General features: G+C 31.0%; 1 protein-coding gene across 5 annotated transcripts in view; it reads left to right on the top strand.

Annotated features, from left to right (window-relative positions):
- LOC111638843 (diacylglycerol kinase epsilon-like) overlaps window positions 1-25,116 on the top strand; it is a 48,256-nt gene that overhangs the window by 10,482 nt on the left and 12,658 nt on the right. For 3 of the 5 annotated variants that reach the window (XM_023384603.1, XM_023384618.1, XM_023384633.1), the window contains 6 exons: window positions 870-955; window positions 4,786-5,086; window positions 6,170-6,522; window positions 8,222-8,365; window positions 14,007-14,152; window positions 21,518-21,572. In XM_023384603.1, the coding sequence (XP_023240371.1) occupies window positions 870-955; window positions 4,786-5,086; window positions 6,170-6,522; window positions 8,222-8,365; window positions 14,007-14,152; window positions 21,518-21,572 (1,085 nt within the window). Of the gene's footprint in view, window positions 1-869; window positions 956-4,785; window positions 5,087-6,169; window positions 6,523-8,221; window positions 8,366-14,006; window positions 14,153-21,517; window positions 21,573-22,786; window positions 22,842-25,116 lie in introns of all 5 variants that reach the window. The other 2 variants (XM_023384611.1, XM_023384623.1) reach the window with 2 other exon arrangements.

Below are 25,116 nucleotides of genomic sequence, written 5' to 3'. Positions count from 1 at the left end.
AAGTGATGGAGTATAATTTTGACCCTCTTCGGTCACAAGTTTTTCTGGTGAAACACTGTGGGAACAGGTGAATCTTGTTCATATGGGAATCTTTGTACATTACATTAATGTTACTATGCAACTCTCTCACACTCAATAAACCTGAGCTGTGGGTTGTGCTGTTTAAACTTTTAATGTCATAGGTTGCAGAATTATGTGACAAAAACATAGCAGTGTGAATGGTGCTCCAATGTTTGTATTTTGTTTGTTTTGCTATCAATTATTTCTGTGTATATTATAATTCTGTTAATTTCATTAGCCATTGCCATTATATATCAAATGAACCGCCACAAACAAAACCTTTTTTAACGTTCGGAAGTTTGGTTTAAGTTCAATTACTGGTTAAAAAAGGTTTTATTTGTGGCGGTTCATTTCTCACTCCAGTATTTCTGAGAAGAAGACTGTTACATTATATATCATATTTATTTCTTAATAGTGTATAATTTTGTATTTTTATATCTGTAATGTTTATGTTCCATACTTATGTGCAAAGAGCGATTTGAAAATGTGTTCTGTCTCTACAGTTCTAATGTTCTATCCGCTATACTACCTGAAGATGATGGTTATATGCTGTCGAAAGTACTTGTCAATTAACCATATTTATCTATAATGCCAATAGACAGTTTCTTAGATTTATCTTTTATTATTAATAAGTGGCATTTCTTTTTGTTTTTTATCTCATTAAAATATTACATATTTTATAACTTGTAATTTAAATTTTTTGTAATTATGTAATATAATTTTTATAATATAGTTTTTCTAAATACATATTTTTTATAATAAATAAAAAATAAATTTTTTAAAATTAAATATTTGCATTTTATGTTTAGGTAAATTAGGAAAATCATTTCATAAATTACCATTTTCTATCATGTGGTTCTTACCAACCCCAGGAGAATCAAGTATAATTTTTCAGGTTTGCTTTTTTTGTATATTTTTTATTCTCTGTAATCTTATTTTGGAAAATTTTGTTTGTAGCACTGTCATACTGTTCTATCTGTGTGAGGCATTTGTAGACACATTTCATGGTGTCATTGAATTTTTTTCTTTTCTCTTAATTTTTCTTTGAAAACTTTTTATCTCTCTTTTTATTTATAACTTTCCTACAAACCTGTTACAAATTTTTCTATAAAATATAAAGAAAGTCCACAATTTTTTTCAAATGACTAGAAAAGTTTCTTTTAGCAAATGAATGTTTGATGCTGCTGCCTTTAGACCAATCTGCCACTGAAAACACAACACACTTAACTTCATGTTCAGTTATTTAATTTTAGAAATAGCAAATTAATAAAACAATTTAATTATTAAAAACACAATTTAAATAATGATATGCAACTGGTTAAAACTGGCAAAGCAATGCTGCTACCATTTAATCAGCATTCCTTCACCTAAATTATGGTAATTTATTTTACCATTTCTGATATAAAACCCAATGCTGCATAAATATTTTGAAAATGTTTAGAAAGCCTATTGATATTTTCCATCTGCTTTCAATATGTCTTTGAAATATAATTATTGTCTCTTGAAATATATCACTTTAATTGTTTTATTACAGCTAGATGGCTGAGGCAGTTGAAGTGTATTGCTGTAAGGGACCTGGGATTGAATCTGGGTGAGCAACTCCACAGGAATTTTTGGGGTTGGTTTGTCTTGGATATGTTGTTACCATCCCTTGTCACTAGGCTGTCCCATTGAGGGCTTGACCAAACCCATGATAAATATGATTAAAAATGCTCTTTTAGTGATATATACAGAGATTGTAAAAGTCAAAAAACATACAAAAATATTATATATGTGTAAGTAGTATGCATCAAGTAAAACAAAAATTCTATAAGTATATGGGAGCCATATATGGCTTGTGAGCCACTATTTGGCCATCATTGACATAAAGTCTTGGAACAAATTACAAATTTAACATTGAAAATAGAACTCAACATTCAAGAATTTGACGTTTATGAAGGGTCCTTGATTCCAATTAGGGTTTCTCAAATGAGATCCCGGGATGCCAAGATCCCGGTTGTTTTTTCAATTAGGGAAATTCTTCTCATTCCGGGAAAGCCCGCAAATTACTTAAAAGTTCACTTTTTTCTTATTTTGTGTTAAGATTGAGGAAATTTTGCAAATAGAAAGTATAATTAACACATAAACTGTCAGAATACATTTGTATTTATTAACTTTAAACCTACTTATTAGTTCTTTTAATTTTTCCTCGTTATGGCATGTCACAAATGGTCAATAATCAATACGTAGCTTATTTGTGGTAGGACTCTGAAAATTCTTTACTTGTCAGAACCCGTAATATCTGAAATAATTGCGCTTATGCTGTCTTAATTTTTAACCATGCCCGGTAACTTCAATAACTGCATAATGCCAGGTTGTGCAAATTGGGCAAGGATACAAACGAGTATGAAGTCTGCAAGTATGAAGTTTTTCTTCATAAACCTGATTATTAAAGCCAAACAAATTGCCAAATTATCGGGCTATAAGCTTGATGCCGCTATTAAAGCAGCCGAGGTAGACAAATCAAGAATACTAGAGAGCAAAAGAAGTACTACAATCTCGAAAACGAACGCGAAATCTTCCAGGCTACAGGTGAAAAAAACATATAACATCTGTCTCCTCTTAAATGCATTAAAGACGATTCCACTAACATCAATTAAATGCAAAAGGCCATTCTCAGTAGCAGGACTTTTCATTACTAAAATAAGAATCAGATTGACTGATCAGAGTATCATTGGAGTGACCATCTTTGCTTTTTAAAATCTTACAAAATATTATTGTAAATTTTTGACAAGACTATGTCTTGTTTATAAAATCGTACTGCCCAATATTCTTATCAGCATAGAGGTATGAAGGAGTACTGTACATATCGAGAGTTGATATTTGGCACAGAGTATTAGGTGCCCAAATCATTTACGCATAAAAAATTCCAGACTCGTAGGTAGTCACGAGACCGAGGAGTCAAAATAAAATACAAAATGGCGACCCTCTTCTACAAACAGGCAAAACAGGCACCTCACCCCACCGAAGTCAAGTGGAGGAGAGTACTACCCACAGTCATTCTAAGAAGTGAACTCTGACCTTAGGACTGAACACGTAGTTTCTTCTATGTTAAATAAAATTTGTAATCTAATTTTGTAAATTTGGGAGTGTTTCAAATATGATGTTAAAACGGTTTTATGTCGTTACAAGTGAGTTTTTTTTAACATTATCTAGTACAGGGGTTGGCAGTTTGTCAAGTGAGAAGAGCCAAATTGCCATGGAAACAGTATAACAAAAGTACCAGAGAGCCACATAAATAATGCACACCAGAGAGATGCCCCCTAGTGCACATTACAGGCATTCTGTGACAATAATAAATTCCTATTACAAATATACTGAATTATTTATATTGTTATTGGCTATTGGCCAAATAAATAATAATAATTTATACTATTAATTTAAATGTGCAAAATACGACACACGACAGGGGCGTCTCTAGTGGTCGATTTTGGCATAACGTTACACGGACGGACATGCGTTCAATGGGTAATGTATATATAGATATGCTTCAAATGCTGCCACTCGCATGTGACTCATATTGATCAATGCGAGTGTGGTCATGTGCGGATGGGCTAAATAGTGGTAGAGAGTATGCCGTACGAGTCGAAGTTTATTTGGCGGCTCTATCTCATAAATTCATAAGTTATAAGGCTGCAGTAAAATGAGGTGAGGTGAAATTGGAGTTTATGTTCGAAGAACCGCAAATGTCTATGCAAAGAGCCGCATGCGGCTCACGAGCCGCTAATTCTGACCCCTGATCTAGTATAGTAAAATTGTAGGACCGATAAAAATTTGATGTTATATTAGGGTCGTCGTTACATTTGATGACGTTATAATCGGGTTAAACTGTATATTGTTTGTGCAAAATAAAAAAATAATTTCGGACGATACAATAGCCACGATTATTTTTTTCAAAAATGGGAAATTTTTGTTATGCATCAACAAAAATTCAACCCAGGCCGACACGCAACAGAGAAAAATTTTGAAATTAGATAGGTTAATTTCATTGAAGATGCATTGTGGACAATCTCGTGGTTGTGACTGGCGAAGTTTGAACGATTGCACCCAAAAGCAGCAATATCAAAGAAGATAGGAGAATGAGAACGAGACCGGCATCAAAGTGATTCCGTTTTCGAGACACAGTCTTGTCCCAAATACGGTTTTGCATTTTACTTGTTATAATATTATGTTTTATTTAAAAAATGAAAATTACTTTTAAGTTAGAAGTTTCATCTAAGTTCATTTTTTTGTTGTTGTTGTATGCAGTTTCCAGCAAACTTTAATAAATTTTTTCTATTTGTGAAAATTTCTACGTAATTCAAAGGTAATTTTTAATATATATCTTACACAGCATTATTAATATGATTTTGGAGGTTGCAGAATTATTAAATTACTTTAAAAAATGAAAAATAATTATATCATTTGATTTCATATTTTGTATATCTTAAAAATAATTTATTCTGTCCCGAGATTTCTCAGGATCCTGGGAAACAGTTTACTTTTATCCCAGAATCCTGGGACAAGCAAAAAACCGGGAAATGAGAAACCCTAATCCCAATTATTTGTGAACGTGGGGGATCATTATATATGGATTTTAAAATTCATTTATTAAAATATAAATTTATTTGAAATTTATAATTAATATTTTGATATTCATTGCTAGAATTCATTATTAATATAATTATGTTTTTTTATTATTTGTAGGTGAGTTTTTATGCCAGTGTTATAATGTTAACAACAGTTTTTCTGTGGAAGATTTTTCGCAGACAATGCCACTATGAAATTCCTGCAAGAGATATTAGCAAAGGGCATAGTTGGTGTGTAATTGATATATTTTCCCAGACAGCATATTGCAGCATTTGCAAAAGTCTGATTGTTGATGGATGGTATTGTGATTCATGTGGAGTTTATGCTGATCAGTCATGTTTTAAGAAAGCAGATAAAAGTGTTTATTGCAAATCTTTATCTGGAGTTGGAAATTCTATGAAACACCATTGGGTGAAAGGTAAGTGAAAAGGATAGAGTTAAGAATGATAAATTAAATTAAATGTTATTTAAATGATCTAATTACAAAAGTATTGTCATAGTTATAATAATTCAATATTTAAGAAATTTGTTGTGAAATAGATTGACATTAAATGAAATACATTTATAGAAAAATTTCAATTTAATTACCTTTAGCTGAAGACTTTCCTTATTTTAAAATTATCATTACAATTTTTTTCTTATATGTTTATAAAATGTTTTATCAGAGTGCATCATAAGATGCATGTGTGACAAAAATTCCCTGTAAATGTTTTAGTATTTTTAGTCTTCTTTGAGAATTTTTTTAAAAACCTTCTGAAAATGATACTATAGTTATTCATATTCAAATGAATTTGTCTTAATTTATGTTGTGTATTCTATTTCAATAAAGCATTCTATAAATGTTTTACTGAAACAGAATGACAAATGCTTTTTTATTAGTGTTTTTAAATTGAACCCCTGAAAGTAACATACAGTAATAAGCAGTAGTTTCTTGTGTTTATGATAGAAGCATTGGAGAAATATATGAAATTTATTTTTATTTCTTAAAAAACCAATTATAAAAAGCAGTTTTAATGATTGATTTATACTTTATTCTTACTGCATATTAATTTTGCATAAGAAATTTTCCTGTGCAAGAATAGTATATACTGTAGTTATATTTTTATTGAAACATAAACATCCATGCATTGGCAGTTTGAACCTTATAAATATGTTGTACGTAAACAGGATTTTAAAGAATGTCTTATTTTAAATACCTGCGATACTAGGTTGCAAAATAAAAACATTTAATTGGAATTAAATATGCACTTATGAAGGAAACAAAAAAACATCCTTCAAAATTATCTACTAAATAAATTGAAACAAATATATTAAATACATTATTATAACTATGTATTATAAAATCCATCAAATAGTTGACTGTATCTACACAATAAACTACATATTTCAAATAAAAAGCTTTTTATAAATCATTAAATTTAATATAAATCAAATAAATGTCAAATAAAATATTAAATAGTTGTTAAACATATTTTTATATTTGACATTGTTATTTTATAAGGAAACTTAAAATCTGGAAGTATTTGTGATGTCTGTGAAACAAATTGTGGTACAGAAGATTGTTTAGCCGATTTTCGTTGTTGTTGGTGTCAAAGAACAGTACATTCTGATTGTCTTCAAAAAATGTCAGAAATATGTGATTTAGGTCGTTTCAAATCATTTATTGTTCCTCCATTTTGTGTGCGTCTGAAATTAGTAGGCATTAAAGGAAGACGTCATTTAGTAGTTTCAGAAGTTCGACCACCTGTATTTAAGCCATGGAATCCATTGATTGTAATTGCTAATCGTAAAAGTGGAAATAATGAAGGAAGTTACATTTTAAATGCTTTCCGATCAGTTCTTAATCCTGCTCAGGTAAGTTTCGAACATTTTAGTTTAGTTATTGTAAAAGCATTGTAATAAGTATTAATATAGTCAGTTTGTGCTAATATGAATTGCTAGGAAAACAGTAGTTAGTTTGCTTTATTGCAAATTCATATTAATGTTTTTTCAGGGTCAAGATCAAGGTTGTATAATTAAGGCTTAACAGGCAATCAAAATTTCTTAAAATATAATACAGTATTTAGAAGTAATTTACTAAATAAAGTTAAATAAAAATAAATTTATTAACAAAAACAAATTCTAAATGATTTTTCAAATAAAAAATAATGGAGAAGATGGTATTCATCATTAAAGTGTGGAGCAGTTATCAGAGTGGTTAAAAAAACAAAGCTAAAAGAAATTCAAATATAAACGTCTTATGAAATCCTATACATAACAATAAAGCTACATCAACTGCCTTATTACAACAGGCTATATATCGGTGATAATAATTATAAATTACTGATTAATTTAATATGAGATGGTGCCTAACGCCTCCCTCTATGGTCAAATTAATCAGTAATTTATAATTATTATTGCCGATATATAGACTGATTTTATACAGCAGTTGATGTAGCTTTAAAAGAAATTCATAATTTTATTCTGTTGAAAATTGTTTGAAAAAGTAAAAAATATTTTTTGTGGGAAAAGTTAAAAAAGGAGTTGAATATGGTGCAAAATAGCCACACCTGGCATTACATATTGTAATTCCTGATATGCAAACTTGCATGTGTTTGCATGGAACTGCATCCATTTAAAGCATTGGATGTCCTTTTCTGCAATTGGAACTCCTGTTTTTGAGTACAGTAGAATGGTCTGCTAAAACCAGATGTTTTAATTACTCTACAATTGGAAGTCAAACTTGTCTTTGCTTACTAGGAGAAAAAAATTATTCTACTCAAAATAGAACTTTTATTACAGTACCACTTTGCTTTTTACACTTTTTGATATGAATAATAAAATCATTATTGGAAATAGGGTTATTTCTTGGGGGTTATGAAGGTAATTTACAGTTTGGTTTAATGAATTCTGGTAAAACTTTTGTTTGCTTTATCATGTAAAAATTAATGTTGTGACAATGGCATTTTGCTGGGGCAACTGCAAAGTTCACTTTAATGTGAGAATTTGCTTTATGGTGTTCACTTAAGATGAGTCAACTGTATTTGAATTCCTAAATATTACTGAACAGAAGTAAGCAAATGCTGTTTACCAAAAATAAAAGCATATTCAACCAAATTCGACTATTAATTTAGAATTAAATCACTATTTTTATAATGCAAAGATTAATTCTACATAATTTTTATTAAAGAATTCTACTGACTCAAAGAAAATAAAGTTTGTATACTATCAATTTAAAATATTGAATCTAATATGACTTTTATTCCTTTATAACTTACTCCGAGTGAAAGTATTTTAATATTTGTTATACGAGAATTTACAGTTTTACTATTTGTTTATCACTTTCAATTTACATTATTTAGTTACAATAAATTTAAGGCTATAAAAACATAAAGACAAAACAAAATTTGAAATACTGAAGTTACATAATTTTTATTATATTTCATATAGATTATAATTTGAATTATAATTGTAATTTAAAATTAATTTTGAATAAGTTGTTTTATGTGTACCAATAAATAAAAGATAATAAGACCGCGTGTTACTTATGATTTCATATAAAAATTCATTACAGGTAATTGATATACATGATGTGTCACCTGAAAATGGATTGGAGTGGTGTCATTTAATATCAAATCATACATGTCGTATTTTAATTGCTGGAGGAGATGGAACTATATCTTGGGTTTTAAACATTATTGATAAATTAAAAATTGAGGTATACATTACATTTTTACATTTCTCTAATATTATATTTTCAAATATAATTCTAAGACATTTCTGTTATAAACATGAAGCTGAATATACATCACAGTCATCAAAATTTTAAATTGTTTTAGAATTTAGCAATTATAAGCAATTAGATTCTTGGCTTTAATTATATTTCTCTATATTTTTTTGTTTAACAAATATTGTGTTAAACAGTAGGTCAAATTAGTCTTCCGGAATTTCTGTAGACTTTATTGTTTTTTAAATTTGTAATAATAGCATTTTTTATCAAACCAAATCTGTTTAAATTTGTTAGTCATTTTATTCTTACTATTTTTAAAAAAAGAATGATTGTAATAATTTCATTAGATATTCATAGTTCTTACATGAATTATTATTCTTTTCTTGTGATAACAGTTCATTAGATTTAAAAGTCAATTCTCTCAGAAATCTTTGAATATTAAACTTTACTCTCAGTCTATTCAAAAGTTTTGAGGGGGCATCAGACTGTTTCGTTAAGTTGATTGTATCCTTATCCCCTTTTAATACTAGATTTATAGGAAAATGATCAGACATATCTAAATCTAGAATTTCGATAGACAAACATTGATCTGCCATAGATTGAGAACGTATAATAAAATCTATACTAGATTTTCCCATGTGAGATATGAAGGTAAACTCATGCGGATTCTACCATTCAGTAGAATCAAATCGTTTCCTTGTGTAAAATTTAACAACATATAAGCATCTGTAGATACAGATTTATCTTTCGATAGTCTTATATTTTTAATAATGTCACTATTGCCTTTATATTTTAGAACCATAGTTTCTCCAATGCGAATGTTAAGATCACCACCGAATATCCAATAGTTTATAATATTGGTCCATGGATTGATAGTTTTTTGTAATTCTTGAAAGTTTGCCTTTTTATCTGATGAAGGAGAGAAATAAGCAAGTATTAGGCCAATTTGTGCCTCTTCCCACAATACTTGGAGATTCTGATTAATATCTATTATCAGAAATAGAAAAGCATTAGTTATATAATATGAGTACATCTTACCAAATGTTTTCTTCACCAATAATATGAGACTGCCAGAAGGACGTCCAAATTTGCTGTATCTCAGGGCTTTACTAACTAATATTGAATAATCTTGTTCAAGATCTTTCTTATCTTCCTCACATAGTTCAATAATCTAGGTTTCTGTAAAACCAACAACAGAATGTTGATTTATATATTTTCTTTTATCAGTATTTTGAAGTATTCCCTGTATATTCCTGAAACCAAATAGTAAATTAAAGTTATTGTTGGAAAAATAAATTTTCTACATTTTCATGATCTGTCTATAGGTGGCAACACCNGAGACTTGAATTACTTTGTAGAAAAATGGGTATTCAACATCAACAGATCATTCAATGAGGGAAAGTGTTGGAAAAATAAATTTTCTACATTTTCATGATCTGTCTATAGGTGGCAACACCGATCGTTTTGTTGTGAGCTCCCTCTACTTCTTTGTTTTTCTTCCCGCCCTTTTTCGTTCTCTTCAAGTGTGTGAAGTTGTAGTGTTCCTTCTTTTGTGTAAATTAAAGTTTATTGTTAGTTATAACAGTGTCTGTTGCAGATTTAATCATCCAGTTTCAACAGTTATCATTAGTATTTGCCTTGGTGTAGGAACAACAATTAATAGATCTATCAGACTCGACCTGAATATTTGTATTCATATTATCCTCATTATTAAAAGTCTTTTTAACAAGTATTGTCATAGAATAAAGCTTTTTCTGTATTTATCTTATTTAATTCCAATAATTTATTCAAATTTATCCTAAAAAATTATCTAATTGAATAACTGAATCTAGATTGATATCATAGGTGAATATTTTCTTATCGTAAATGTAATAATCGTCTCTGATGATTATTTTATTTCCTTTTATTTTCTCCTGTTTAATTATAGGCAATAATTTTTTCCATCTGAATCTAGATCTTCTACATATATCAGTGGTAAAAATCACCTTCTTATATCTCTCACTGTTAAAATTAGCTCTTGATTTCCAAAATTTGTTTAGAATAAGATTTCTACTATATTTAGAATGTACTGTTATTTTGACCATTGGATTAGAACTTTTGTCATTTAGTCTAATTAACCTTTCTATGACACAGTTTTCTATTTCTAATATCTCTTTAATAAATTGATCAATTTCATTTATATAATCCATGTTAGAGAAAGGGAAATTTATAATGATAATATTGTTTTTTATTTTTTCATTAATCAACTTACCTAGTTCAAATTCTAATGTACCTTTTAGATGGCTATTGTGCTTAACTAGTGCATCTAGTTTTTCATTTCTTGAATTAAATTCTGTATTTCTTCCTGATATCTTTTATTCTCTTCTTTCATATGTTGTAGTTCATATGTATTTCATTCTTAATGCCTTGAATATCGTGACTTAACTGAGAGAAATTGTTTTGTATCAATTCATAAATTGATTTTAAGGAATATTGTGAGTGTGATTCTACCTGAGGTTCCTTAAGAGATGAAGGTTCAAAGTATTCTGAGATTTTCAAAGGTTTCAAAGCTCCTAAGTTATATCCAGTAGATTCCTCCTCCAACTGCAAAAATTCCCCACACAATAATTCTTCCTCTGGGTATTCTGCATTTAGTTCTTTAGCACTATCTTTATGAGGCCAACCTCACCCCCTCATTTGCATATTGAAATGGCTTACTTCTTGAGGAGAACAGGGGAAAGGACCTGGATTAGGTTCTATTCCCGCCATTATTAAAAGGCAAATAATTAATTTTAACACTAAATAATTAGTAATTTTTCACATTAAGACACTTACAGAATTCACAGTATTTACGTACAAATAATAGATTGAAAGAGTCTTTAACAAACTTCATCAAAAAACACGCCAGCAGTCTCGACAGTCAGCGCCACCTCCCCCACTGCTAACAATTGAGCATCCTTTATATACCACCAGACATATGGTCTATAATATTCCTAATAAATCTAGAAGGAAAAAGGAAACTTTGAGAACAATCTCAATATCTAGACTATGATCTTTCATCTAGAACAATCTACAATCATTTAGTATAAGTAAGCAATTGATAACTGAGCATTCATTTTTTTATTATAATAAGAAATGAAATAATTGATTGATATTGAATTATTCATTAATAAAATGTAATTTTAGATTTGCTGTTTAAAACAAATTTTTTTTAGTTTAAATTTTATTTATAAAGCCTCTTGGGATCCAACACCCACACAACCCCATAAGTATGCCACAGTATTTAGAATTAATTATTTGTTCTGATGAGATTATAAAAGTTATAAAACTGCAGTCTTAAAGTTGATTTTTATATTATTTGACAAATAATGTTGACTCAAACAGATTTAGACGTTTTCGTTTTTTCAGTGTAGCTCTAATTCGCAAAAGCTATTACAATATATTTTTTAAACTTTCTGCCCTGTAGATACTAAGAGATCCTTTTTTTTCCAGGCCCATTTTGGGTTCAGCCAGACCCACAATAGGGCAGCCAAGTGATGAGAGAGGGAAACCCTGACATATCTGGGGCAGACCATCCCTGAAAAATTCTTGGGGTTTTTCACTCTTTCTGGTATTCAATCTCTAGCTCCCCAGATTGGTATGCTGATGCCTTAAACATACTTATTAATATATTAAGAAATGAAATGAAATGAAATGAAAGTGCTTGAAATAACTTATCCCATTTACATATTTAACAGCTAAACAATTTAAATGAAAACAGTTATGTCTCAGAAATATGTAAATGTTTATGGTTGTGATCTGATTGCATATCAGATAATGCCACAAAAGTGCCTTAAAATTGCTACACCAATATACTATAGAAAAGCTCTTGGTGACTCACTATATTCAGAATTTTTGAGTACCTGTTGTTTGGAAGTCTTCAAACATCAGGCGTGTCTTTATGACACAGACAAAGACATTACGTACACTGACAGAGTTTGAAAAAGACTGCATCTTCAGTCTGATGGAAACAGGATAGTTGTTTTGTCAAACTGATCCTTTTCTGGACTGTTCTGACCTGATTGTGAGGAGGTGTTGGAGGTGATACAGTAGATACACGAGGGCACATATAGCAGGAAGGTTCTGGAATCTCCAGACATACCATTAGGATAGATGATTATCTAATTGTGAGACAAGTATGAATAGCTGAAACAACATCTTTGTCCACTATCCAGAGATAGATGGAAGTCTTGCTACAGAACTGTCTTTTTCTTTACCATTGGCAAGTGACAAGCAGAGACAGCTTTGCATACATAGTGATTGCTGTATGTTCTGCCATTAGCACTCCAATATTTTTGATTTTGTTTGCAGTGGTGCCATGATAGAGAAGCATGAACTGTTACTTACTGTCAGTATATCATCTTTAGCAACAAATTTCAATTCTTTGTGGGAACAGACGACCATTGTGTTAGAATGTAGATGATTGCTGGTGAGCACTTCAATCTTGCCTTTACTATTGGGTAGCATATTGCTCCCATTGCTGGCATCCTGGTCTAGAGAGTTACCTCATGTGACAGTTAATCAATCTGTAGGATTGGTCCCTTATATGTCATTATGTTTGCATTAATAAAGTTCCATTGAATTCCAATGTCTTCCCCTTAGTGTGTAACCTGAGTGTGGCCTATTGAATAGGCTGAAAATGTTAGTTTAGCTTCAAATAAATTATCTCAGCAACTTAAGGTGTATTTTGATGGTCTATTAATGTGTAACTTTTTTGGTCGATGAGTGCATTATTAAACAAGATATTTAATATTCCTTTAAATAATAAAAATGTAAGTTATGTATTACATTAAATTCAATAATTTAATATCATTTTGTACAGGGTGTTTTGAAATTCTTGTCACAAACTTATAGGACAGGCTTCTTAAGAAAAACTAAGATAAAAATGTTCAGTAACATTTTTCAAATAAAGTCTTTATTAAGGAGTTTTAGATGTTTAAAATTCAGTGATGTCACTTCCAGGTTTTTATACAGATGAGGACAAATTTGTGTTTTATTTTTTAAGTTGAAAGGTTTTAAGAAAAAGAAAAGTAGATTCAATTTAAAATTTTTTATTTTATTTTGATGTATTTAAAAGCAATGTTCTTATTATAAGAATGTATAATACTACTTAAGCATTTGTTTCTCTTTGCATACTGATCCACTACAAGAGCTGCTCAATATGATGACCTTCAATATCTATGCAAACAATGTGACTGCAAAGCATGTTTTGTTACACCTGCTCAAAAATACCCGGGGTGTGTTGAATTTCTTGTGCTGAGACCCTAATTATTACTATATTCTGCATGGAGGTAATAATTTACTTAAAAAATAAAAATTTACCATATTCACTTAAAGGTATTTGTTTTAATGAAAATAATAGATTACAATAAACAAATATATGCATAATTTTTAAATCTTTTCAGATCCATCAAATTCTGGAAGTGATATCATTGGACTTTATGGAGTTATAGATGTTTAAACATCTATAACTTTGTAATAAATGCTTTATTCAAAAAATGTTACTGAACATTTTTATCTTAGTTTTTCTTAAGAAATCTGCTCTAATGGTTTGTAGCAGGAATTTTGAAACACCCTATATATAAAAATTTATTATGATTTCTTTTGACAGCCTTTGCCTCATATTTGCATTGTGCCACTTGGAACTGGTAATGATTTAGCTAGAGTATTAGGTTGGGGTTCTGGATCTTCCGGTGTTATTGATGTTAAAAAAATTTTGAATCAGATAGATAATGCTGATACTGTGAATCTTGATAGGTAAGAAAATTTAATATATATTTGATTTGAATAAATTAAGTTTTATGCTCATTAAAATAATTTTTTAAATGAAAATTGAATAGTGTTTAGAATTCAATAAATGCACTTTTGATGAAATGAATACATGTTAACAGAAAGTTTTTAAGAAAGTTTAAATAAATCTATAGATTTTTGACAGAATTTGAAAACAACCTTTTCAGTACTTAATTCTAGAATATATATATATTAATACAAAAGTAACCTATATATAGGTTATTTTTGTATTAAAAAAATCATATTTTGTAGAATTATATGTAGAATTTTTTTATAACAAATAATATGTGAATAAATATATAGTTGGTTAATGTATGTTCTAAACTTAATACAAGTTTGGAACATAAAAGTATTATTTGATGTGTCAAAATTAATGATTGATTGAAACATTCTGAAACAAGCAATATGCTTATTCAACCAACATTAAGTTAAATTTTTTACAATATAATTTGTGCTGAAAATATCAAATACTTAGGTATACCAAGATATTAGGTACACAACTATTACTCAGATATCCAATTACCTATACCTGTGGGTATCTGTTTAAAACATTACTTATGTACAACAAGAAAAATCATATACAAAGATGTTATTAAAAATGATTAGGTTACAGAAAATATTTACTAATCCATTTAGCAGTTTTTAATTGAGCATTCTTTTTAATGAATTGTGACCATTACTTCAGTAAATGTATAAGTCTCATGCAAGCAGTCGTGTGAGGGAATGAACGGGTTCGGGATAGAGGAGGGAGTTTAGAAACAGTGCGCCAGGAATAATGCACTCTATGACACATTTAAATGTTAAATAACAACAATTTATTTGTTGAAGTTTATAAAAATTTTACAGAGTAATAGAAGTAGTGGAAGAGTCTAATGCTAAAAGCACACTAAACTGAGAGAGAGAGAGTGTTTACAATTTTGTACATGAGTTGATAAATACCTGGATGGTTATTGGTGATGATTGTTAACTTCTCGAGAAGGGAAGGCTTCTTCCAGATGGCTTTTGATTCATCAGTAATATTCAGGTACTTGTTCATCAAGGGGAGCAGTGAAAGTCCAGTGGAAAAATTTGACAGGCATTTGGGAAGAGCGGCGGTCGAGGACAGCAAAAAGGTTAACACAAAAATTAGGCAGGCGAACTCTGTGTGATTATCCATTCTCTTGCTTTTTATTTGGGGTCTTCCTCCTGCCACTCTAATACCCATATTTGGTAAAGTTGGTGGTTGTTCCAATCCACTCTTTTTTCCATTTCCCTCAATGAGTAGTTTTTTGGCAGCTGCATCACCCACAGAGGAAGTGTTATTGGTGGGAAAATCTTACAAAGTTCCTTTACTGCATTTGTGAAATGAAATAATTCTCCCCTTTTTTTGGAACAAAAAAATGAGATTGAAATCATCAAATTTACACTTAGCCTGGGTTCTCACAGAATTGTTTTCAATCTTTATAAGATTGATTTTTGCAAGCTAAAATTTTAAATTAGAAATATAGTTTTAGAATCTCTGTTAAAAGTTTAAAATGTTCATATTTTATTATATAAAAATAATTTATTCTTGTATATCAAAGACACCTTATTACTGAGAGACTTTGTTTATTACGTTGAACAAACGTTTTCAACTCACTCAATGGGTCATCATCAGGTTATTGATGCTATACAAACCTTTACATTAGTTTGTTTACAATTGTTCTTATCAAATCACTAAGGAATTTGAATAACAACATGTAGAAATTTTATAATAACTTCAAACTACACTCAGATTCTTTGAATCTTGTATATCAAAGACACCTTATTACTGAGAGACTTTGTTTATTATGTTGAACAAACGTTTTCAACCCACTCAAGCGGTCATCATCAGGTTATTGATGCTACATGAACCTTCACAATAGTTTGTTTATAATTGTTCTTATCGAATCTGTGCGCAACCAAGGGGGCTGAAGCGGATAGCTTCTCCCCACTTACCGGCTTGGCTGTCAGAGAATGGCTATAGGAGGGCAAAAAGGAGTGGGAAGCGTAATGAAGTCACAATGAGGTGTTGGCAGTATACAAAGATAGTCATTAAATTTAAGAATAACACATTTAATTATAAAACAAATAATACAAATACATGAGAATACATTAGAGTTAAACAAAAATAAGTAAATAGTAATGATAATATTTCCGTGCCGTGACAATATCGGACAACCAACGTCCATCTATCCCGTTAGTGGGACCGCCGATGGTCCTCGATCCAAAAATTCTAAATCCCGTGTACATCTAGAGAGACTATTTTCTAAGTCTCGAGCATGTTGAGAGACGAATAATTTCTAAGTCCCGAATATATCGAGAGAGAGAGGGAAGAAAAAATAATGTAAGTCTTTACCTCCTTTAGATCGGTGATCAGAAACCTCGAGGTCCTCCCAGAGTAGAGTAGGCACTAGTAGGCTTCTTCCCCGATGATCGCCCCGAGTCCTCAGATTGTTCCCCTTTTATACCTTTTTAGCGTGGGAAATCTTGGGGACTCCGTTGACGCAATATGTCAGTTCTCCCGATTTATGACAGTCTCCCCCATCATGGGTGATGACACTATTGACACCTTCTGGCAAATTCAACACTTATTGGTCAAGAGATGTCTGGCCAGTGCACTAAACATGTCATCACCTGGGGAGATGACTGACCATTTTTGGTAATGTTTCTCACCGTACAGTTGACCCTAGTACCGTACAGTTGACCTTTTGTCCACTCTCCACGCAGGAACAAATGTTGGTGTCTGCAGTCTAGCCAATTAGTAGAATATTGTAATAGAGTAGTCTCCTGGGGAGAGGGGATTTCTTCTGCGGTCGCCTCGGACGACTTCGTCTGTCAAGAAGGTCATTTCCAGTAACTACGCACTTCATCAATGCAGTACAACGTCTAAAAAAATGTATCTCCTTGTTACTAATCTTCTCCAATTTAAGCTCCAAACCCTCATTGTTGGGAATTTATTTCATCCAAAAAATGGTGCACTCTTGTATCATTCCTCCTTAAAATAAACACATCATCTACATACCTTTTGTATAGGATTATGTCTTCCTTAAAATTCGTAATCGTGTTATGTTCTATTCTGCGTAAAACTAACTCACAGAGTAAGTCAGCCATCAGGCTGCCCATTGGAACCCCTTTCATTTGCTTATAAACTCTACCTTCAAAACTGAAGAATGATTGAAAACATATGAGGTTTGCCAGCATCTTTATGTCTCTACGATAGGCCGACACATGGGGGGTTCAAACTGCGCAAGGTGTCAATTAGTGCGCCATAACACGAATCTAATTTTATGGATGGATACATACTTTCAAAGTCCATGACCAATCCAACTTCCTTGTCCATTAAAGATAACGCCTGGAGTTCACTTATTAAGTTATATGAGTTTTTCGTAATAAAATGACGATCTCCAATTTGCTCCGATAAAAATTTATGCAGATGTTTCTCTAGCTTATACATTGACCTTTTACATTTCTCAACTACTGGTCTAATCTCTTTGCTGTTTTTATGTGTTTTTGCAAAGCCAAATAATCTGGATATACTTGGGCCTGTGATATGTGATCCTTTTAGAAAAGGGAAGAGCGAGGTAATGGGCAAATTCTTCAACTTTTTGACTTTTCTGTCTACCTTATCAATCATATTGTGATCAACCCTTACACATTCAGTTTTTTCTATATATTTCTCTGACGCTTCATTGTATCTTTGTTTTTTCATTAATTAATACCAAATGTTTACTCTTATCCGCCCTTGTTAATATTAAATTGTTATCAGTTAATCATTTTCTGGTATGGTTGATACCCTTCATTTCCAATGGCTGGGCCCTGTAACCTCTGTTTTTAAGGGTTGTTTTCCATCAGAAATAATCTTTGCTAACCTCATCAAGACCAGTGAGTCCTCTTTCAACTTTGACTATGGTATTGTGCCAGTCCGAGGTGTTATCAGGAGCATAATTAGGACCTTTTTTAAAACTTTTTTGATATCAGGTGGAAGATGGATTGGGTCCCATAATATATATGGGGTTGGGTTATATATAGGTTTGTGTTGCATCAATAACCTGATGATGACTCCTTGAGTGGGTTGAAAATGTTTGTTCAATGTAATAAACAAAGTAACTCAGTTTATAGAAAATATATTTCGTTTTGACTATACATACATAGATGAGTCTTTGTCAGTTTTCTGTCCCTTCACATGCTGTACGAGGCAATAACAATTCCACCGGCAAAGTTGACCTTTCTATATAGTCTACCATTCGCCGTAAAATGTAAAACAGTTAATAACATCCTCTAGCGGTGCATAATACAATTAATAATTACATTTTGTTAAAAAATAAAAAATTGCCAGGACAAATTATGACATTTATAGAAAATATATTTTGTTTTGACTATACATACATAGATGAGTCTTTGTCAATTTTCTATCCCTTCACATGCTCTATGAGGCAGTAACAATTCCACCGGCGAAGTCGACCTTTCTATGTAGGCTACCATACCAATGTAAAACAGTTAATAACTTATTATTAAATCATTATAAGTTAATAAATAATTACTATTTTTTAACAAAGTATCTCAGTAATAAGGTGTGTTTGATATACAATATTCAAAGAATCTGAGTATAGATTAAAGTTTAATAATTTATTCTCTTATTAATATGCAACCATAAAAATTATGTGACTTCAAAAATGAGAAAAAAGCAATTTGAAATTTATTTGTTAATATTTCCTATAAACAATTATAAAAGTATAAATTTATTAAATTTGTTACATAATAAATTTTCTGAATTTATTAAGTGAATAATAAATAACCCGTGAGAAAACTTGATCTGAACTTTTAATTTATGACAACTAAAATTATTATTTAAATAAAAATTCATAAATGATTAATGTTAATGTATTTTGAACTTGTTGTTCTATTTTTTGAAATGTTCTAATTTACCTGATGATGATCCATTGATTGGATTGAAAACGTTTGTTTTTAAGAATAAATCTCTCAGCGAGTGATCAGGTGTTGATTAAGTTATTGTTTATTATTTTCTGCTGAGCACGCTTTAGGTTGTTTATATTAATGTTATCTTTTAAATTAGAATTATTCATGTTTTTTAGCACTTTTTTTTCATTTTTAGATTAGTTCATTAGCACCTGCCCCTAAATTGAGGATGAAAAGGGTAATTGTGAGGGGTTTAAAAATGTTAAAAAATTTTATTGATATTAGATTATTATAAATTATTCTTTCAAATTTGTAATAGTGTGCAACTAACACACTTTTAAAATTGCACAATGTTTTAAAATTCAAATATGATGATTGATATTATATTATTTGAGGACTGTACTACCAGTGACTACAACACTAGCATTTCTTCTTGCTTTTTCATATTGCATTTTACAATAGCTGTTTACATAAACAGTTATAATACTTTTTAAAATAAAAATTAAAAAGTTTTACTTAAAAATTGACTTTTAAAACTAACATTAAAACATAAAATTATATGCTCTCAGCAACTATCAGTAAAAACACACTAAGGGAAGAATAAAGAAAGGCAAAAGTAAACATCTGTGTTAGTTGTCTGGAATGCAGGGCCGTGGAGTCAGAGTCGGAGTTGTGGAGTTTTAGTCAGAGTCGTCAAAATATCCGCCGACTCTGACACCTTTTTACTTTCCAACTTTATATGTATATAAAACGGAAAAGTATTGGAATAGTGTCAAATTTGACCCTCCAAGATTTTTTGCAAATCTTCCGAACCCCAAAAAGTCAATAAAAGGGGAAAAATTCATGTGCATGTGTGTGTTGGTGTCTAATTTATTTCATTTCTTTATTTCTGTTCTGAAATATTAAACAATATCTCAGAATGGGTAAAGTTTAAGAAACGAAATGTGGCACTGTAGCTTGTGTATAAAGGGGCATTAATACTATTAAATTTTGGTTCTTAATTAAAAGTTGACAGGGTGAAAACATAAAAGGGGTCATGTGTCATATCTCTTAATGAATATTTTACTCATTATTAGCATTCAAAATTAAAAAAAAATAAAATAAAACTCGTCCCTACCCTCAAAGTAAGCTTTTTGTCTTTTCATAATAGTGCAGTGAAACCCATTAAAATGTTCTCGTTTAAGATGTTAGAATGTATATGGGGACATGATTTAGTTCAACCACTTTGACNAAGTAAGCTTTTTGTCTTTTCATAATAGTGCAGTGAAACCCATTAAAATGTTCTCGTTTAAGATGTTAGAATGTATATGGGGACATGATTTAGTTCAACCACTTTGACTTAAATAACTAACTCCTGTGTTAAACCATCCGACTCCGATTCTGACCACTCTAACCACAAAAATTATTAGGCTTCAAACAGAGTGAACAAAATCATGCCCCCCACACACTGTCTAACATCCACACATAGAAAAAACCTTGAATCTTTTGCATATCTCGAAATTTTGAGGTGTCCCGAGTCCAAAAATGTAAAAATTTGGGAGGGGTCATTTTTTGACCAAACGCTACACTTTTCCTCTGTTATATATAACAGCCAGAAAAGTAAAAATTATCAAATACATATTTATACATTGATTGTGTCATTACTTAGAGGAGTCTTTTAGCTTTGGAATAAAAAGTTTCTATGTTCTATCTTTATTAGAATTCTGTTTATTGAATCTTTTATTCTGAGGTCACATGATGACATCAGAATTTCTGGGTCTCTTTTGGTAACAAGTCCGCCTCTGGTCAGTCAGTAGATTTTTACGCGACTCCACAGCCCTACTGGAATGTTAAAATTGAATAGATTTACAGTGTAATCATAATATATGGTATGATTTTAAAATAATATAATCTTATAATTCAAAATAATAAATAAATCTTATTACACATATCTAACATGATTTTGAAAAAGTTTTATTCTGTAATTTGATATAAATAAAAAAAATTAGAATCATTAGAATGTAGGCTAGATATAAATTTGATTTTGAAGATATTTTTTTTTTAATTTGGAATTTAATTTCTAAAAACTAATTTAATTGATAGTTTAATAACATTTTATCATTGAAAATAGTTTGAAAACATTTTAACTATTTTTCTGTTTCATGAAGAATGTAATATGCAAGTAGAAATTATTTAAAATATTTGCAGATTTAATACTGTTTATAAATAAAAAAACATCTATTAAATAATTGATCTTATGCATAATTTTAGTTATGTATAAAAACTTTTTGAGTTTTGTTATTTATATTTATATATTATGATTGTATTTATTTTTTGTTATTAGCAGCAAACAATAAATGCATATATATCTATCTATCTTTCTTATTATATTAATTTATTTACTTGATTGTCTTCTCAATATTTTATTCTTTTTAGGTGGAAAGTAAAAATTATTCCTAAACGACACTTGGGAATTCAAAGACCACCTAAGGTGAGCCTTATCTATAATTATAATTAAAATAACGTACCAGTGAGTATGTTACCAAATATCTGCTGTGTACTCTTTGACCTACGTAGACCAGACTTCTATTGCATCTATGGTCCATGATAGGGATGGTGTACACCCCAGGAAGTTTTTCTTTGTTGAGGTTGTCTTTTCTGTTCTGCAAAATGTCAAACATTATAGCACATCTTCAGTATGTGGTGCGAATATTCTTTTTCTTAGCTATCCTGGTGTATAANACATATACACATATAGAAAAAACCTTGAATCTTTTGCATATCTCGAAATTTTGAGGTGTCCCGAGTCCAAAAATGTAAAAATTTGGGAGGGGTCATTTTTTGACCAAACGCTACACTTTTCCTCTGTTATATATAACAGCCAGAAAAGTAAAAATTATCAAATACATATTTATACATTGATTGTGTCATTACTTAGAGGAGTCTTTTAGCTTTGGAATAAAAAGTTTCTATGTTCTATCTTTATTAGAATTCTGTTTATTGAATCTTTTATTCTGAGGTCACATGATGACATCAGAATTTCTGGGTCTCTTTTGGTAACAAGTCCGCCTCTGGTCAGTCAGTAGATTTTTACGCGACTCCACAGCCCTACTGGAATGTTAAAATTGAATAGATTTACAGTGTAATCATAATATATGGTATGATTTTAAAATAATATAATCTTATAATTCAAAATAATAAATAAATCTTATTACACATATCTAACATGATTTTGAAAAAGTTTTATTCTGTAATTTGATATAAATAAAAAAAATTAGAATCATTAGAATGTAGGCTAGATATAAATTTGATTTTGAAGATATTTTTTTTTTAATTTGGAATTTAATTTCTAAAAACTAATTTAATTGATAGTTTAATAACATTTTATCATTGAAAATAGTTTGAAAACATTTTAACTATTTTTCTGTTTCATGAAGAATGTAATATGCAAGTAGAAATTATTTAAAATATTTGCAGATTTAATACTGTTTATAAATAAAAAAACATCTATTAAATAATTGATCTTATGCATAATTTTAGTTATGTATAAAAACTTTTTGAGTTTTGTTATTTATATTTATATATTATGATTGTATTTATTTTTTGTTATTAGCAGCAAACAATAAATGCATATATATCTATCTATCTTTCTTATTATATTAATTTATTTACTTGATTGTCTTCTCAATATTTTATTCTTTTTAGGTGGAAAGTAAAAATTATTCCTAAACGACACTTGGGAATTCAAAGACCACCTAAGGTGAGCCTTATCTATAATTATAATTAAAATAACGTACCAGTGAGTATGTTACCAAATATCTGCTGTGTACTCTTTGACCTACGTAGACCAGACTTCTATTGCATCTATGGTCCATGATAGGGATGGTGTACACCCCAGGGAGTTTTTCTTTGTTGAGGTTGTCTTTTCTGTTCTGCAAAATGTCAAACATTATAGCACATCATCAGTATGTGGTGCGAATATTCTTTTTCTTAGCTATCCTGGTGTATAGGGTTATATGTAACAGATGATAATAGGCGGAACCTTATCCGATACTTGGGTAGGGTATAATTCTTGGCAGTGGTGCCATCTGAGGATCAATTTGTGTGTGATTGTACTGTAACCTTGTTCCTTGGTTATATGCTCAATACATCTTAGCTCGGTCCAGAGAGCTATCTGTGATGATGAGTGCGTATGGGCCTTTCTAATTAAGGCATTAAAGGCTGCCAGCTTATAATGGGGAGGGTCACATGACCCTACTGGTATGTAGAGATGTTCCGACCCTGGTTTACAGTATACTTCTGTGTGGATTGTAGTTTGCTCGAACTTGATGTTGATGTCAAAGAAATGGGCCTCGGACTCATGAGCCTGGTCTATCTCGAGGGTCAATCCGTAGGGGTTGTCATTGAATGAACTGACAAATGCTGATATGTCTGGCTTTACCTTCCATAAGATGAGAATATTGTCGATATATCGTTTATGTAGTATGATGTTGGGTAAATGCTCCGGGATGATTCTATATTCCAATCAATTGACTACCAACTCACACAGGTCTCCTGCAATGGAGCTACCCATCGGGACACCCCTTCCTTGGGCGCAAGTACCACCTTTGAACTGGAACAAGGAATTATAACACAAGAGATGTGCCAATTCCAGTATTTGCTGGTGCATAGTGCTGTCATTTATGACATTTAAAAGCACATCTCTGATGGTGCAAAATATAGGTGGGAGTCTAACAGATGGGTAATGCTACAATATTTGACATTTTGCAGAATGAAAAAGACAATTCCAACAAAGAAAAACTCCCTGGGGTGTATACCATCCCTATCATAGACCATAGATGCAATAGAAGTCTAGTCTACGTAGGATCCACCAAGTACTCCCTAGAAGTGAGGATCAAAGAGCACACAGCAGATATTTGGCATTAGAGGACCACCACCACTATTGTCACCTACGCCTCTGACCCAGAAGTAGAACCAATGTTCAATCAAGCAAGGGTCGTCCACACTACTCAACATGTACACCATCTTAGATGGCTAGAAGCTATTTACATCTGCATGGCTACACTCAAGGATGGTAATTGCATTAACCATAAAGATGAAATCACTATCTAAGGCCTGGCAAGTGCTCTTAGACAAGAACTTAGGTTAAACTACTACAGATAATATGGTGCATGCCTGAGCGACATTATTGACATCCATGCGATTTAGTTTCAACTGGTGTTCCAATTTAATCTAATTTGAATCACATTTGTTCAGAAGTTATATGTTGTTATCTGAAGAAGAACCTGTGAGTGAAAACGTTTGTAACGGTTGTTTTAGTAAGAGGCACACTGGTAACAGGCTCACTGGTACATTGTTTTACTCCGGTGTAGTAATATTGTTATTTGTATAATTATAATCAATAATTTACTGAAATACTCATCTTTACCACAACACCAGAGAATAGTAATAAAATTATCTCTTTCTAACCTGCTACCGGTGCGTCTACTAACTCTTAACGATCCAAAACGAACCAAAACTAACATTTTCGAACCCTTATACCGGTTCTTCTTCAGGTTTTTTCGAATCTCTGATGGAAAATGCAGCTCGTAAAAACTTTAAATTCGAAATATGTAAGTTCGAATGCACGTTTTCCGTTTCCGTCGTCGTATGTCATGCGCAGTTGACTCCAAAACGGGCTATCATAAATTACCATTTATAAACGCTAGCCACGCTGTTGATAACGTAATCTCTTCTTTATAATTGATGCATTGATTATCCTTAAGGTTAGCTAAGTATATGCTGGCCGCCTCTAGCCATCTGATATGGTGTACGTGCCGTGCGGTGCGGATAATTCTTGCTTTCTTAAATTCGGGGTCTATATCTGGATCGGAGGCATATACTGCTAGGGCCGTCGTGTTCCTTTGTTTCTGAATATCAGCAGCGTGTTCTTTGAGTCTAACCTCTAAGGATCGCTTGGTGGAGCCCACATACAGAAGGTTTTTATCACATCTGCGATCTATAATCGGTATGCTGTAGACCCCTGACAGCTTATC

Source organism: Centruroides sculpturatus, unplaced genomic scaffold (assembly GCF_000671375.1).
Source record: "Centruroides sculpturatus isolate CEXI.00-Female unplaced genomic scaffold, Cexi_2.0 scaffold90, whole genome shotgun sequence".
Classification (NCBI taxonomy): Eukaryota; Metazoa; Arthropoda; class Arachnida; order Scorpiones; family Buthidae; genus Centruroides; species Centruroides sculpturatus.
Note: the sequence above shows the minus strand (reverse complement) of the source record. Positions and strands in the feature narration are given on the sequence as shown.